We start from the raw sequence: 10,822 nt of genomic DNA, 5'->3' as shown, positions 1-10,822 counted from the left end.
AATGGTGCGCACATCCCACTCTGGACGATCAACGGTGTGCTGACGGCTTCACAACGCCTGCTCAGGTGACGTACGTGCGAGCGGTACTCTCGCTGCACCGCGCATGCAGTCGAAGTCAGCCATGTTCGGTCCGCTTGGCAAGAACCTACTCTTCGCGGGGGCCCCTTGACCGTCCGTCGCCACCACCCTTGCCCCGTGAGCAGCAGCGCGAGTTCGAAGAGCTCATGCGCGCTGCTCAGACCCCTTTGGCTCAGCCTACAAGAGGTGACACCGCGGTGAACGTAGAAGCTGACCTTTCTTTGCACCCGGACGCCCGCCGACCGATCCAGTCCGACTTCGATGGTGACGTTAACCCAGCAACAGGGGAACAGGGTGGACCAAAGCAGGAGCCTGCGCGCAAATGGGGGGATGAGGGGGACTGGAGTTTCAAGGGACGGGTGTCAGACTTCTAGCCTGGTATTATGACCTCTACGTTCTGTGTCCATATCTCCCTGCTCTGATCGAGAAACAACAATTCTGCACCTATTCCCCCGTGACATACGGTGTACGCAGAGCTCATGACTTCCTGTCAGTGATCGCCGTCGCAGCGCGGGATCGAACCGGATGTTGAGAACATCCTGCTAGGTACGTGATTGAGTTTCTCAGCAGGGACGTCTCTCTCGTACCGCATGATGCAGTCCTTACTAACCACGGGGTTTTCCACCCTAGAACCAACCGCCTTCGACGTGTCTGACGACACTAGACACCGCATGGAATTCGGATATAGGAGGCACGCTCTCGCTAAAGTCCGGTAGTTCTGGTCGCATGAGACACTCGATATATGACGCAGGTAGGCGAATCTATATTTATACTCGCTATCACTCAAGGATCCGTCTATCATCAAACATTGGGCGCCATTTGCAGGTGTCCGCCTCCACGGTCGAAGTGTGTTCTCACGGCATCACGATGTTCCAAAGCGAAGGTTGGTCGTCAAGCGCCAACATGCTACTATGCTCCGTCGAGTCGTGGTGAACCGGTTAGTTGTGTGCCCTATGCCGGTATAATTCTTCCGTTGACTCAAGTGGTTTGCAGTGACTGGTGAGCTATCGACCCATGTCGAGAAGGACACACCTCAGTTGAGTTGCGCCATACAGCCTGCGTGATATCCTGCTCTTCCAGTCACTGCTTACACCCCTTCGAGACAGGCAAATGTCGTCAGTGAGTCGTCATCCGTGTAAGCCCACTGAAGTACAAAACATGCGTGGATGCGTACATGTGGGTACCTTCGCACCACACATATACGGGGCTACTCGCGTAATGCTGACAGCTACAGAAGGCTTCGACAATACATGTCGTTGCAACATGTCAGGCATGCCAGGCCCTGAGCAGAACTTCGTCGCCGTTTTCCGAGGTCTGTGGTACGCGCCGTTCTTCCTCGTATTGAATGAGATCCGATCCAGAGTCCCTGACGGAGAGGTGGAACCTACTCCGACGACATGCGTACATCTCGCGCATCCGAGTCTGGACAGGCTACGATCCGTACTTCGTATGTCATCAGCCGTGGTCAATGAACCACTGGGGACCTTTGTCACCCCGTCAAAACGAAGTCAATGTCACAACGCTTCCTTTGTTACTGAGTGAAATGCGCGGTGTTCTCTCAGGCTGAGCACCCTTACAACACGATGCGGCAAGATGCGCGCCTGTCACAGTACCGTGGTGGATGATATTTATAGCTGTCGGTTCTGTTGACGCGGGTCTCCTCCTGGTCCCTGGATGTCGTTCAGTCCGAATGATAGGCATCTCCGGGGCTTTCTCCGCCCAATTTGTGTCCAAGACGTTTGCAAGGGAAGTTCGTGTTCGGCCTGGAGGTCGTCTTCAAGTTCGTCTAGATGTCCGCGATCTAGTAATACAGCCTGGGGCTTCATTGTAACGCCTAGGTCCGAGACTTGAAGCGTCATGTATCTGTACGTCTGTTATGATGTTGCATTTGTACCAAGGGTCACAAAAAGTCGAACAAACCGTGACGCTCGCGTGAATCCCCAGATTGAGTGATATCTGCGAGATCCAGATCGACGATGAAGCGAGGCGCGCTTTTTGCGCGCGCTTCAACGCTTCATCCGGTCATGGTAATATTCGACCAAAAACAGCAAGTCGATGTTACAAGTGGGCCCTTCGCGTCACAGGAGCAGGGAGCAGCTTTGAGATCTACTCGTCGGCGAGGTGAGCGACGCAGATAGTACGGTAAGCACTCCCTCAACTCGCTGCCGTGAGCATCGGGTGCGTCAGCTGTATTATTCCTCAAGAGCATGCTGACCAGTGCAGTGACTATTCTCGTCGTTAGGCAGAGATAACTATTCTTAGGGCTCGACACTAGAGCACTTCTCGTATGCTGAGGACCCTCGGTATCTATCGTCACACACGGATCTACCAGAAAGCGTGCTCAACACCATCCGCGCGACGGCGATTCTCGCATTCTGGCATCATGCTCGGGAGACAAAGCCGGACGATGTCGGTGGCTATGGAGGAAGCCAGGTGGAACAGGGTGAGTTGCGAAGCCTCAACTGAACCTCGAGTGTATGTGAACTTGATATGACATTTCGTTGGCATTAGCTCGCGGATCATATGCAATCGTTCCATAATCACTTCAAGGTCGAATGTCAGTGAGTCCGACGATGCACTCTTGCGATCTCACTGACGATCCGTCTCGTTTCAGTCGATAACATCTACAAGGTGCGTAAGTGTGCACCATATTGTGAAACGCATGTTCACCCGTGGTAAAGTTAGCAGACGGCTCCTTCAACAATAGGGGGATGTCATTGCAGATGTATCTTCGGGTATGCAGCCAACTCGCAAGACGTCAGTATACAGTCTACACTACATTCATCGATTCGCTCACCGTGTCTCCTCAGATTTGACGACGCATCACACCATTGAGGAGCGATACATCTTCCCCGTGCTCGCTGAGCGCATGCCGGAATTCCGGGACGACGAAGTACATCTCAAGGCTCATCACGGTATACACGAGGGTCAGTATCTCCTCAATATCCATTTAATCACTGGAAAGTAAGGCATACACCCTGACAGGCCTTGACAAGCTGAGTGCGCTCATTAGCAAATGGAACAAGGACCCGACGACGTTTAGTCCCACGGAAATGAGGGCTTGCCTTGACAGCTGGAGAGAAGTTCTCTTCGTGCACCTTGATCAAGAGGTATTTGGATCACATTCCGGATTGCTGACCGAAGAGATACTGATGCATTTCGTTACTCAGGTCAAGGACCTAGGCGCGGAGAATGTGAAGAGATACTGGACACTAGAGGAGCTGGATAAAATCCCGATGTAACGCGGCGCGCAACGCAAGAATGGTGGAACTTAATAGTTACAAGTATATAGAAGTCTATCTATGCATCATATGGTATGCATGCCGAGCGCACATCCAATGCATTGCATACTAGAGTCCACAAGTGCAACCGTCGCTGAATGCATCCTTTTAACAACCAGTTTGACAAGCCAATCACAGGCGAGACAGATCGATCGAGCTTACGTCATGCAAATTTTGGATCGTCTGCATGCGCTTGTACAAGCGCCCATAACCTCGACTGAGCCTGCTACTGACAGTACACTACTATCCCTGCTCGCTGCTCTACTCAGCCGGAGCCTACTGCTTGTCTACGTATTCCTTTACTGGCAGATATGGTCTCTTCGAAACGCAAACGCTCGTTTAACGCGGTCGAAGAAGCCGCGTCCTCAGCAGACGAGTTCGAGCAGTATTCCGAGGACGAAGTAGACATCTCGTCTGCACTTGTCGGCCGGAAGCCCGCGAAGGCCCAACGGCTGGAGCGTAACTCTCAGGCTTTGCAGGATGACGAAGATGACGAGGAACTGCAGGAACTCATACGCGAGTCCATCAGCAAGCGTGATATAAAAGGAGGGACAGACATCCTGAAGAAGACGAAGGGGAAGGGGAAGATGACCAAGGGTGAGGTTGGTGGGGGTAGTTTCCAGAGCATGGGTGAGTTGCATCGGTCAATCAACGAACAGATAGGCTCATATGTCTAAAACAGGATTGTACCCTTGGTTGCTGCGCTCCTTGACGTTGCAGGGCTTCCGGATACCTACACCAATCCAGCGCCTGTCTATTCCAGCTTTGCTGGCCAATCCTCCCAGGGACCTCGTTGGAATGGCGCGAACAGGTTCCGGCAAGTCGCTCGCGTACATGACCCCACTCATACAGCGACTCGGCGGCCGTCACTCTTCGACGTTCGGGGCCCGTGCCCTTATTCTATTGCCATCCCGAGAGCTGGCGCTTCAGATTCTCAAAGTAGGCAAGGAACTTGCCAGAGGCTGGCATGCCGGCGATGGTGGTCACGCAGGTGACTCAAAGACCGACGATGAGGGAAAGAAAGGACAAAGCCTCCGATGGAGTCTCATTGTGGGAGGCGAGGGCTTGGACGAGCAGTTTGAAATGATCACGGCAAACCCTGACATGTTAGTGAATTCGTCTTCCACAGATCAACGCGTCGCTAATTGGACTTTAGCATCATTGCGACCCCAGGTCGTCTGCTGCATCTTATAGTCGAGATGAACCTAGACCTCAAATCGGTGCAATATGTCGTCTTCGACGAAGCCGATAGACTTTTCGAGATGGGCTTCGAGACCGCGCTAACCGAGATTCTCCATCGCCTCCCTCCATCCCGACAAACGCTTCTCTTTTCTGCTACGCTTCCCAAGAGTCTGGTCGAGTTCGCCAAAGCCGGCCTCCAGAACCCGAAGCTCGTGCGACTAGACGCGGAGTCCAAGATTAGCCCTGACCTTAAAATGGCATTCTTCTCCGTCAAGCAAGCGGAGAAGGATGCATGTCTATTGGTCCTGCTTCGTGATGTGATCGGCGTACCTCTGGGCTCGTCGAGCTCGCAGACAGACGATGCGGATCAGGCCGCAGACAAGAAGGGCAAAGGGAAGGCGAAGGCAAAACACCACGAGCACGTCACGGCGCCTCACCAGACCCTGGTGTTTGCTGCGACGAAGCATCACGTCGAATATCTCACCAATCTGCTCACCAGCGCCGGTTACGCAGTCTCGCACATCTATGGTACCCTCGACCAAACCGCCCGTTCGCAGCAAATGGAGCAATTCCGCCGTGGATATACCAATATCCTCGTTGTTACGGACGTTGCCGCTCGTGGTATCGATATCCCAGTACTCGAGAACGTGGTGAACTACGACTTTCCGCAGGGCGCCCGAGTCTTCGTTCACCGTGTCGGACGTACCGCACGCGCGGGGCGCAAAGGCTGGGCATGGTCATTCATCACAAACGCTGAGCTTCCCTACCTTCTCGACCTCCAGCTATTCCTGGGTCGTCCCATCAAGTGCGAGGTCACGGATGCGGGAGACCAGGTGTTCACCGAGTCCCTGATTCTCGGCCCCTTCGAACGTGACGCATTGGATCAAGAAGTCGACTATGTCAAGAAACTCGATCAGGAGAACCACAACCTCACTACAATGCGCGACGTCATGCGGAAGGGGCACGGCATGTATGAGCGCAGTAAGGGCAAGGCCAGCCAGGCGAGCTACAAGCGCGCTAAAGAAATGACGAAGGAGGGCAAATGGGGCTTCGCCACCACCGATGCGGGCATCCATCCCATCTTGCTCCGAAACAAAACAGGCGGGAGCGTGTCTTCGAGACTTGCGGAGGAGGCGAAGAGAGCGGCGCTTCTCAAGGCCGTCAACTCATTTCGGCCGGCTGAGACGGTATTGGAGATCGGCGCGAGGGGCAATACGGAGACGGCAGCTTTGATGAAGCAGAGACGGAAAGCGCTCAGCAAGGCTGCTCAGCGGGCATCGCTGGCATCCACCTCGACCGCGGTGATGGCCCCGGAGGAAGATGCTGATGAGGATGACGGAGATGCGTCTGAGACAGGTGCGGACGGTGTGGAGATGGCAGACGAGGAAGAAATCGCGGTATGTACCATTCAACGTGACAGGGCGTACGCCTTGCTTACCTGCAGCGACAGGCCGTCTTCGACGCTTACCACAAGAAAGGCCATGGCAAGAATGACTTCCGCGATTCGGACTTCTTCATGTCTCATTACCAGAAAGATGCCCACACGGAGAAGGGGTACGTATATCAACTTCGCGGCCATTCGCCTGACTAACGCATCGCAGATATTCGCTTCGCGACGGAGCTACATTCGCGGAACAAGCACAGAATGTCGCTTTTGACCTCGCCGGCGATGAGGGCGCGCAAGACCGCAAGCGCCGCGAGATGCACTGGGACAAGAAGAAGAAGCGGTTCATCAAGGGCGGCGGAGAGGGCGCCGACAACGTCAAGCTCGTCCGCACGGAGAGCGGTATGAAGCTTCCTGCTTCTTACCGCAGCGGCCGGTTCGACGAGTGGAAAGCGAAGAGTCGTGTCCACCTACCAAGAGTCGGCGAGGCTGAGGTGGAGGGTCCTCGTAGAGGTCATCAGTCTGCGGGAGGCAGGAAGTTCAAGCATCACCAGGTCGCCACGCCCAAGCCTCTGGACAAGCTCAACACAGACTATGAGCGCAAAGTCAGGCAGAAGAAGAAACATGAGCAGAACGGTGGAGCTGACAATGAGAGTGGCCCTTCTTCGAGGCCACTCCCTGGTAAGAAAGGGAAGGCGCTTGGCCGGCGGAACGGAGGCAAAACCGTCGGCAAGGTCAGAAATGAGCTAAAGACGGTCGATCAGATCCGGAAAAGCCGACAGCTTATGGAGAAGAGGAAAGCTCAAAATGCCCGTCCGAGTAGGAAGAAGGGCAGACGATGAGGATGTTTGTGTAGTAATGCGTGGATACCAATCGACTGTTCTCTATCTACTGCTTCAAGCTGCATCAGAATACTCCCATTTCGTTGCGTCGCCTGCTATGATCTTTGTGTGTGGCCTATCTTCAAGCAAGTCGACACCGACACTGCGTAAGGCGTTGACACACCATTCTGGGTATCCAGTGTCGCCGAAGTAATTGGCGAAGAAAGTCTTGAGATATGTTGGGAAAGTGCCGTTCATGATCGCATCCCGTGCACCGCCCATCACTCGTGCTTGGAACACGATATTGTGTTGCGTGAGGGCTGGTAAAGCATATGTATAATGTGGATGACAGAGGACGGTGGACGACCCAACTCACCATGTGCACCTGCCGTTTCCAATGTGACAATGTGGTGTAGCATCGCTCGTGACGTCCCGCTCGTACAGGTTGGGCATGTACATGTTTCGTCGATTGGCCGCAGATCAGTAGCGTGCTTCTTTAGTCCTAAATGGGGATCACGATGGGCTAGGAAGATGGGTAGATTACCGCGATACTCACTGATATTTAGCGGACCGTTGAATGTCAAGGCCACGCCGAAGCGAGCTGTTCTCGTCGGGAACACGCAGTCTGCCTGCAACAAACAGATAGTCCGCCAGATGGTAAGGCATGAAGATCTAGAGGACCGACCATGTCAACCCCGAGTGCGACGCAGACCAGAAGATCTGCGGTACACCATCATTTACTTGGGCTTTGCTTACGAACAGTCACCATGCGTACCTTCGGCGAAGCCAATGCCCATGGAATAACGAGGCCCTAGAACGACGGTAAATTGCCATGGCAAGCTTTCGAAGTCCCGCAACTCACGGTCTTCAGGTAGCTTGTCCGCGCATTGTTTGATTCTGTCTCGACCATCAGCGTCACTGTGGGGGCGGATGAACTCGAAGGATGATTTACATTCTCCAAAACGTGTCTGGGATGCTCTCAGCCATGCAACATCGAGAAATATGGAAGTCACCGACCTTTCTCTTCTCCCCCACTGAGCCCTCCAATAGCGTATCCGGCGACTCGGTCTTTCCTCTTGACCATCTCGTCGAGACACTGATCACGCAGCTCAGGATCAATGCCCCCCTGAACGATTGCGAACAAGCTTTGGCTGTTCTTTCGACCCGAATTCTCATGGAAGTCGATACAACGGTCAAGCCACCGTATTGTTCTCCACATCGCCTCGCCCACACGCGGCCCGACCGTGAGCGTGTGCACTACAAAGTAATATCAGCGCCGTTCTCAGACTCGTGGTTACTGCTATCTTACCTACATCGTCTAGCTGCATCATAATATCGGAGCCAATGGCATGTTGAATGGATATGCTCTCTTCTGGCTTTGAGGCACATGTCGGAACGATGAACGTATGAAAAAATGAGAACTCACTCACGGTAAGCATCGTAGGTTCTCCTGTGAATGGGCTAGCAAAAAGAGCGCCTTCTTCTGTAATCTGCGTAAACTTGTTCAAGGAAACAAGTTGGAATCCGCCACTATCCTGCACACAATTGGTTCGTGAGTACTACTAGATTAGTAACATAATAACCGGCGTTTAGTGTCGTACTGTGAGCAGATTATGCCTCCATCCTTGGAATCGATGCGCTCCACCAACATCTCTGAGTATCTTGGTCCCAGGTCGTAAATTTAGATGGTAGGTGTTGTTCAGTATTAAGGTGATACCAAGTGCTTCGACTTGGTGCGCCGTCAAGCCCTTGATAGCAGCCTGAGTCGCCACGGGCATGAAAGTAGGTAGCATTGTTATGCCATCTAAGTATACTGATGAGTCTTTTTGGGATCAGAACCTGGAGACAAACTCACGTGGAAGCTTCATTCGCGATACCCTTGCTCGTGTGATTGGACATTTTGCCAGCACCTCAAACTCCATAGCAGCTGCCACGGTACTGCGCGATTCAAAGCGCAATATACACGGGATATGTCTCAAAAACTTGAGAAACCCTGTGTGCGTAGATGAGATGTTTACTGGTATGCAATGCCGAGGAGGAGCGGTCTGTGTTCGAGTCAATAAAAGGAAACTACGTCAAAGCTATTGGCTTCCCGATCCGATCTCTGTTCGATCTGGGAATATCCCGGGCCAGCACAACTCTATCACAGGCCACCCGCGAGTCAGTGCCCATCCTTGCACAGTGCTCGCAAGGCATGCAACACTGCCGCCATGCTCTACGGAATACGAGGCCGCTGAGACGTCCACCATGCATTGCGATACCTCGCTCGTTTCACTTCAAAGTCGGTCTCCTGGAAGACCTGAAGGCGAGAGACCTCGTAGCAGGTGTCACGAGGTACGCACACGCACATCGAGGTCTACGCACATACTGAGAAACACCAGGGAGGAGCAGCTCCAAGAGGAACTGAAACGACAGCCTCAGGTTGTCTATGCCGGTGTTGATCCAACCGCAAAGTATCTTCATGTCGGTCATCTCTTGCCACTGTTGTGCTTGCTACATTTCCAGCTCCGTGGACACAAGATCATCTCACTAGTATGCATTCTTCTTCACACATCGCAATCTTGTCTCATCGACAATCGTCAGATAGGCGGCGCCACCGGCCTCATTGGAGACCCTTCAGGTCGGTCAACAGAACGGCCCCTCGCTGCCGCTTCTGTCGTCGAGGACAATGTCACTTCCCTGAGCGACGCCATTCAACGCTTCTTCGCCGGAGCTATGGAATATGCTCGCAAGAGATTACCACCCTCGGAAACGCAGCTCTCACTGCCTGACGTACGCAACAACCTACACTGGTTCAAGGACATGGGCCTGCTAGAATTCCTACGAACAGTGGGAATATACCACAGAGTCAACAACATGATGGCACGAGAGAGGTGATCTGCATCCGTCCTGGGGCTTTTCTCGTACTCATGAGCCAGACAATAGTGTCCGGGCGCGCCTGTCATCTCAACAGGGCATCTCTTTCACCGAGTTCACATATCAGCTGCTTCAGTCGTATGATTTCCTGAGACTTCATAAGGATGCAGGCTGCAATATACAGCTCGGTGGCTCTGACCAATGGGGCAACATCGTCGCGGGGATTGACCTCATCAACCATGTCAACGCTGCGAGCAGCCCAGATGGGAAATCGGACAAGGGCTATGGGATAGTGACGCCACTCCTGACAACGGCCTCCGGCGAGAAGTTCGGCAAGAGTGCTGGGAACGCTGTGTCCCTCGACCCGTCCGTTACAAACGTGTTCGACTTCTATCAGGTTTGGACATGATCCTTCTTGAAACCGAGACAGACAGAGTTGATACACGCCCACAGTTCTTCCTCAGAACAACGGACGCCGATGTCGGACGCTATCTGAAGATGTTTACTCTACTGCCCATCGCTAAGATTGATGAGGTTGTCCAGAACCATGAGGTGCATGTTACGTGAAGTCCGTCCCGAGCGCCCACTGACGCTCCTGTCAGCGCGCACCTGAGCTGAGGACAGCCCAACGTCTCCTGGCGGAAGAAGTGACCGAATTGATACACGGCAGTATGTCCGTTTGGCCTGAGCGCTCGTATTTGCTATTCACATCGTCCGCAGAAGACGGAGTTCGCAAGGCAGTCGCTGCGACAGCCGTGCTTTACGGTGGCGACTTCACCTCAGTCAAGGCTTCCGACGTTGTAGAAGCCCTCACTGGATTGCCCATCTTGCACATCCTAGACGACGTCGAAGTGTTCGGTATCCCGGCCCCGAAGCTGGCAGTCCGCTGCGGCATTGCTCCATCGCACGGTATGTACACATTGGTCGAACTGCGACAGGATTTCTGACATCTGGACAATATGAAGGCGCCGCACGTCAACTTGTCGCGGCGAAAGGCCTCTATGTCAACAATCAGCCGGTGACCGACTCGCAGCTCAGATTGACCACTGCAGACTTGGTAGATAATCGACTGGTCATTTTGCGAGCAGGAAAACAGAAGCAGGCAGTGATAGCGTTGAGACAACATTAGCTGACTTGCATACTTAATAGCATTACGAGCCCCGAGACTGCCTAGTATCGACGCGGAAAAGTACTAGTTGGCCCTAATAATAGATACACAC

General features: G+C 53.4%; 6 protein-coding genes across 6 annotated transcripts; 5 read left to right on the top strand and 1 right to left on the bottom strand.

The window, feature by feature from the left end:
- Positions 1–152: 152 nt before the first annotated feature.
- On the top strand, positions 153–452 carry C8Q71DRAFT_704541 (uncharacterized protein; the record flags this gene model as incomplete). Its single annotated transcript, XM_047920395.1, has 1 exon — positions 153–452. A coding segment is annotated over one exon (300 nt), but the record flags the coding sequence as incomplete, so codon positions are not given.
- Positions 453–586: 134 nt separating this feature from the next.
- On the top strand, positions 587–1,663 carry C8Q71DRAFT_515978 (uncharacterized protein). Its single transcript, XM_047919082.1, has 5 exons — positions 587–624; positions 709–829; positions 904–1,015; positions 1,072–1,077; positions 1,134–1,663. The coding sequence occupies exons 2-5, from the start codon at positions 805–807 to the stop codon at positions 1,618–1,620; spliced, it is 630 nt and encodes a 209-aa protein (XP_047781273.1). The 5' UTR covers positions 587–624; positions 709–804; the 3' UTR covers positions 1,621–1,663.
- Positions 1,664–2,098: 435 nt separating this feature from the next.
- Positions 2,099–3,472, top strand: C8Q71DRAFT_749809 (uncharacterized protein). Its single transcript, XM_047923227.1, has 8 exons — positions 2,099–2,256; positions 2,321–2,521; positions 2,590–2,635; positions 2,693–2,709; positions 2,760–2,835; positions 2,889–3,005; positions 3,064–3,188; positions 3,249–3,472. The coding sequence occupies exons 2-8, from the start codon at positions 2,366–2,368 to the stop codon at positions 3,318–3,320; spliced, it is 609 nt and encodes a 202-aa protein (XP_047781272.1). The 5' UTR covers positions 2,099–2,256; positions 2,321–2,365; the 3' UTR covers positions 3,321–3,472.
- A 21-nt stretch (positions 3,473–3,493) lies between these two features.
- Positions 3,494–6,926, top strand: C8Q71DRAFT_515673 (ATP-dependent RNA helicase DBP10). Its single transcript, XM_047919080.1, has 5 exons — positions 3,494–3,989; positions 4,042–4,465; positions 4,516–5,938; positions 5,992–6,095; positions 6,143–6,926. Exons 1-5 carry the CDS (start codon positions 3,671–3,673, stop codon positions 6,765–6,767), a joined length of 2,895 nt encoding a protein of 964 aa, XP_047781271.1. The 5' UTR covers positions 3,494–3,670; the 3' UTR covers positions 6,768–6,926.
- C8Q71DRAFT_515679 (Queuine tRNA-ribosyltransferase) lies at positions 6,795–8,797 on the bottom strand. The gene is made up of 12 exons (XM_047919081.1): positions 8,602–8,797; positions 8,348–8,550; positions 8,177–8,281; positions 8,056–8,122; positions 7,764–8,003; positions 7,699–7,714; positions 7,609–7,643; positions 7,522–7,557; positions 7,432–7,466; positions 7,303–7,375; positions 7,123–7,248; positions 6,795–7,066 (listed from the first exon to the last, which is right to left on the bottom strand). Exons 1-12 carry the CDS (start codon positions 8,666–8,668, stop codon positions 6,822–6,824), a joined length of 1,248 nt encoding a protein of 415 aa, XP_047781270.1. The 5' UTR covers positions 8,669–8,797; the 3' UTR covers positions 6,795–6,821.
- Positions 8,798–8,870: 73 nt separating this feature from the next.
- On the top strand, positions 8,871–10,800 carry C8Q71DRAFT_515579 (uncharacterized protein). The gene is made up of 8 exons (XM_047919079.1): positions 8,871–9,080; positions 9,128–9,278; positions 9,330–9,619; positions 9,672–9,999; positions 10,056–10,154; positions 10,205–10,271; positions 10,323–10,511; positions 10,568–10,800. Exons 1-8 carry the CDS (start codon positions 8,941–8,943, stop codon positions 10,729–10,731), a joined length of 1,428 nt encoding a protein of 475 aa, XP_047781269.1. The 5' UTR covers positions 8,871–8,940; the 3' UTR covers positions 10,732–10,800.
- Positions 10,801–10,822: the final 22 nt, after the last annotated feature.

This window comes from Rhodofomes roseus (assembly GCF_022264815.1).
Source record: "Rhodofomes roseus strain CIRM-BRFM 1785 chromosome Unknown C8Q71scaffold_6, whole genome shotgun sequence".
NCBI lineage: Eukaryota > Fungi > Basidiomycota > Agaricomycetes > Polyporales > Fomitopsidaceae > Rhodofomes > Rhodofomes roseus.
This window is presented reverse-complemented; position numbering and strand designations above follow the sequence as displayed.